The 4,626-nt window shown below is 41.3% G+C and overlaps 1 protein-coding gene across 1 annotated transcript in view; it reads left to right on the top strand.

Moving 5' to 3' along the window:
* The window catches only part of RABEP1 (rabaptin, RAB GTPase binding effector protein 1), an 87,229-nt gene that overhangs the window by 56,501 nt on the left and 26,102 nt on the right, over positions 1-4,626 (top strand). The window contains exons 9-10 of the mRNA XM_011994747.1: positions 1,709-2,176; positions 3,418-3,522. Of these exons, the coding sequence (XP_011850137.1) occupies positions 1,709-2,176; positions 3,418-3,522 (573 nt within the window). The remainder of the gene's footprint in view (positions 1-1,708; positions 2,177-3,417; positions 3,523-4,626) is intronic.

Genomic DNA, 4,626 nt, shown 5'->3' with positions numbered 1-4,626 from the left:
TCGATCTCCTGACCTCGTGATCCGCCCGCCTCAGTCTCCCAAAGTGCTGGGATTACGGGCATGTGCCACCGCGCCCAGCCCTCAGATGAGTAAAAATCTTTAAAAGGAAAGAAATGGAGGCATTAATTCAAAATTTGTCACCTTTTTATTACACCAAGAATATTTTTAAAACATTAAAAAAAATTGGTTACATGCCGTCGCCAGTAACAACAATTGTATTCCACAGTCTCCTCTGGTTCATTTAAAAAAGGGCATTTAACAACAAAACGTAGAAAGGATATTATCTTAAAGTATTGTCATTTAAATGGAATACATTCAGTTGGAAAGAAAACTTGTTACATTTTTCTTTAAATAATGTATCTTATTTCCCCATTAACTATGCAACTGCTTCATGTAATGGCACTGGTTTGCTTTTTGCCTTCGGGAATGTGCTGTACCACGTTGTTTAAAAATTGAGATGAAATTAATGTAACATAAAATTTAAAGTGTATAATTCAGTGATATTGCGTATATACACAAATGTTTTTAGTTTGAAAACATTTTTATCACTCCCAAAGGAGACATCATACCCATTAGAGTCACTCCCCATTTTCCCTTCCCCCCTAGCCTCTAGCAACCACTAATCTGCTTTATGTCTCTATGGATTTACTTGTTCTGGACATTTTCAATAGACGGACTTACATAATATGTGATGTTTTGCATCTTCTTTCGCATAGTATACAACATTGAACATGTTGATTACACCTTGCTTGCAAATAACACATTATTGAGCTGGGCGCGGTGACTCATGCCTGTAGTCCCAGCACTTTGGGAGGCCGAGGCGGGCAGATCACAAGGTCAGGAGATCGAGACCATCCTGGCCAACATGGTGAAACCCCGTCTCTACTAAAAATACAAAAAATTAGCTGGGCGTGGTGGCGGACACCTGTAGTCTCAGCTACTCAGGAGGCTGAGGCAGGAGAATGGCGTGAACCTGGGAGGTGGAGCTTGCAGTGAGCTGAGATCTCGCCACTGAACTCCAGCCTGGGCGACAAAGCGAGACTCCGTCTCAAAAAAAAAAAAAAAGAAAAGAAAATACCACGTTCTCGTCATTTCCTTCCTACTACTCTGTCCTCTCCTTTGCTCATCCCCAAAATGTTAGTCTTTCTCAGGGTTCTGCCCTTGGCCCTCTTTTCCTACACACTCATCCTAGGTGTTTTGATTTGCTGCTGTGACTTTAATTATCATTATACAATAGTTACTCCCAAGTCTCTATTGAAAGACTTCTATGTCCCTCTATTAAGGGGACATCTCTACTTGGATATACGATAGGCACCTCACGCTTGACATACGCAACACTGAATTGCAGGTGACCTTCCCCAGCTCTTTGTATTTGGGAGCTCTTTGAGCTACCAGAGCATTCAGCACATAGCTCTAGCCCATCCTTTTATCACAGTATTATAAGTCTGCTTACTTACCTTGTGTTTTTGAAGCTGTGTGTATCTCTAGGTCAGGGATTACATCTTGCCCACAGTTGTATCCTGAGGGCCTGGTTTCATGTCTGGCATGTAGAAATGACACTTAGTAAATGTCTGTTCCATGAGTCTGTGAAGGTAGCACATTAATGATTATCATGTGTAACGAGTGGCAGAATACATTTATTGTATTTTTTTGTATTTAAAAATGCAGAGAATTGTCTAACTTGGCAATATATATTTTCACATTTCAGGAGCATTTAGATAGCACCCATGGTTCCGTCCATTCCTTAGATGCAGACTTATTGTTGCCAGCTGGAGATCCTTTCAGTAAATCGGACAATGACATGTTTAAAGATGGACTCAGGAGAGCACAGTCTACAGACAGCTTGGGAACTTCGGGCTCATTGCAATCCAAAGCTTTAGGCTATAACTACAAAGCAAAATCTGCTGGAAACCTGGACGAGTCAGATTTTGGACCACTGGTAGGAGCAGATTCAGTGTCTGAGAACTTTGATACTGCATCCCTTGGGTCGCTCCAGATGCCAAGTGGGTTTATGTTAACCAAAGATCAGGAGAGAGCAATCAAGGCGATGACACCAGAACAAGAAGAGACGGCGTCCCTCCTCTCCAGCGTTACCCAGGGCATGGAGAGTGCGTACGTGTCCCCGAGTGGTTATCGTTTAGTTAGTGAGACAGAATGGAATCTCTTGCAGAAAGAGGTGAGTTACCTTTCTCACGTTTTTCCTCTTGCTCACACTGAGGCACACTGGGGAGCTCTGGGATTTATCGTTCATTCGGCAGATGGTTCCTGGAGTCAGTGCAGGCACATGTTGCCAGCAAGTGGATGTTAACCTGTGTCACCTGACCCTTGTCATAGTCCGCTTCGGCTATTCCAGGTAATTGTGACAGAGAAAGGAGCTAGCTAGCTTATCACAGTGAATGTGAACTTCCTCACCTGAACTCACAACTCTCAGGTTGGAGCGATCTGCCTGACTAGCATTGCTGAATTTAAGTTAGAGCAACCTGAATTTGGTTTGCTTTGCAGTTTTCTATAATCTCAGTGTATTCCAGGATTCAGGCTTTCATCTTTCCTTTAGATCAAAAGCGCAATTGCTTGTCTGCTGTTGATGCTGAGAGTGGGTTTAAAGAGGGGTTGGGAATATGGGAGAGAAAAGAAGCCAATCTTTAATGAAGTCGATTTTCCTTCTTAGAGAATTTGTAAATTTACAGATAAGATTAGGAGATAAACCCTTAGATATTTGCCTAATGCTTTATGGATTACAAAGGCCTTTCACACACCTGATCTCTTTAAGCTTTATGATTATAATGAGGCAAGTGGGGCATGGTTATCCCCAATTTACAGGTGAGAAAACTGGCTGGGAAAGATAAAGCGAGTTGCTCAAGTGTTCCCTTCGACTTAGTTGCAAAACCTGACTCCTGGGGCTTTCCTTGACTGAGGGCTGCTTCCCTTTAAGGAAGCCATGGGTCAGTAAGTGGAACAGCTTACTGAGGCCTGAAAGAAAGTATTCTCGTTGGTCTTATGTAAAACATATGTGCCAAGGTGCTATTTACTAGTTTCATACCTATTTTATACTTGGAGCTGGTGAAACGGTGACTTGGCACTGTCTTTATTTGTTTTTCCTTCCCAGTGGTTGGTTAGTATTGAACTGTGAGTACCATGGTATAGTACCTTTTACTTGCTTTGTGTTGTCCTCAGATGTGAGGTTTTGTGTCTCTTGGCAATAAATTGTGTCCCATGTGTCCCGTCATACTTGTACTGGAGAGTTTGACATTTTAGAATCTGACCCTATATTGTAACTTTTTGCCATAAGGCCCTGAAGAAAGTGTTAACTTCATATTCTACTGAGCACCTTTGGTAAGACTGTGCACGTGTACCTCAAGTGTGTGATGTAGATTTATTTTGTTTTGCCTGATAAGAAGTAATTTTGGTGCCCTTCAGGTGCATAATGCTGGAAATAAACTTGGTAGACGTTGTGATATGTGTTCCAATTACGAAAAACAGTTACAAGGAATTCAGATTCAGGAGGCTGAAACAAGAGACCAGGTGAGTTTCTTCTGGATGTGCCAAATTGGGTATCTATTGTAGTTTTCGTTGGAGGTGCAGAATTAATTGCCTCCCCTCCGCCCCCAGCCCCATTTACATTATGAAGCGTATCCATCTTGTTAAGTTATGAGGTAACCTGGTACATGCAATGGCAGCTGCTTTTCCAGTGGAGCTCACTAGGACTCTGCTTTTGTGTATCTGCACAGGCTAGCCCAGCTCTTAAAGGGACACTGCCTCATCTCCTCTACCCCTGCCCCTTCCGTCTAAGGCCTAAAAGTGATTTTACGGACATGGAAAGTACTTTATGATGTGGAGATCTCAGGGAGATAAAAGGTTGATTGTTGCCTCTAATAGAATAAAGGCTTAATTGAATGCTAATCAGAATTTGTGTCCTTCATTGCTTATTGCTTACTTGTCATAAATTTGTTGAATTAAGGTTAATAAGTTCACAGAAATTAAGCTTTGGTAGATTTGGTATGCTGAGATTGATAAATCTTCAGTACCTTTTCAAACGCAGTGTTTAATAATGGGTACTTTGATAGCATTTAGGAAATAATGTAGAAATTCATAAGAGTAGGCTTGTAAAAGTGTATGTAAGAAAGATACATTTCCTTGTATTTCCAAATTGTTCTTTGGTTGTTATGAAGATTATTGCTAGTCTTCAAAATAACTTTAAGCAGGTTAGAATGATGGTTTAATATTTTCAAATGTCATCGCTATGGAGTTCCTTCATACACTGTGTGCTTTACTCATCGATGTTTCAAAGGTTAACTTCTAAAGGTATTTGCAGAACTAATGTAGCTGGCCCCTGGTGGTGTGGTGTAGCAGTGGTTTTCACAGACATTTCAGTAGACTGTTTTAAGGCCTGGCTAAAAATTAGTCAGAAAAAGAAGTGGGAAAAGGGTGTTCATGGAGAGAAAAGATGTACAAAGAACAGAGTTAGGAAAGAAAATGATGTATTCTAGGAAGTATGAGTAGTTATGTGGCTGGGCACAGGGGGTGATTGTCACAAAATAATGGGAGAGTAAACTACAAAGACCATGATGGGAGCAGTGATGGCTGAAGAGATTTAAATTTTACCCTGAAGCCGGGTGCGGTGGCTCA

Source organism: Mandrillus leucophaeus, unplaced genomic scaffold (assembly GCF_000951045.1).
Source record: "Mandrillus leucophaeus isolate KB7577 unplaced genomic scaffold, Mleu.le_1.0 Scaffold46, whole genome shotgun sequence".
Lineage (NCBI taxonomy): Eukaryota > Metazoa > Chordata > Mammalia > Primates > Cercopithecidae > Mandrillus > Mandrillus leucophaeus.
Note: the sequence above shows the minus strand (reverse complement) of the source record. Positions and strands in the feature narration are given on the sequence as shown.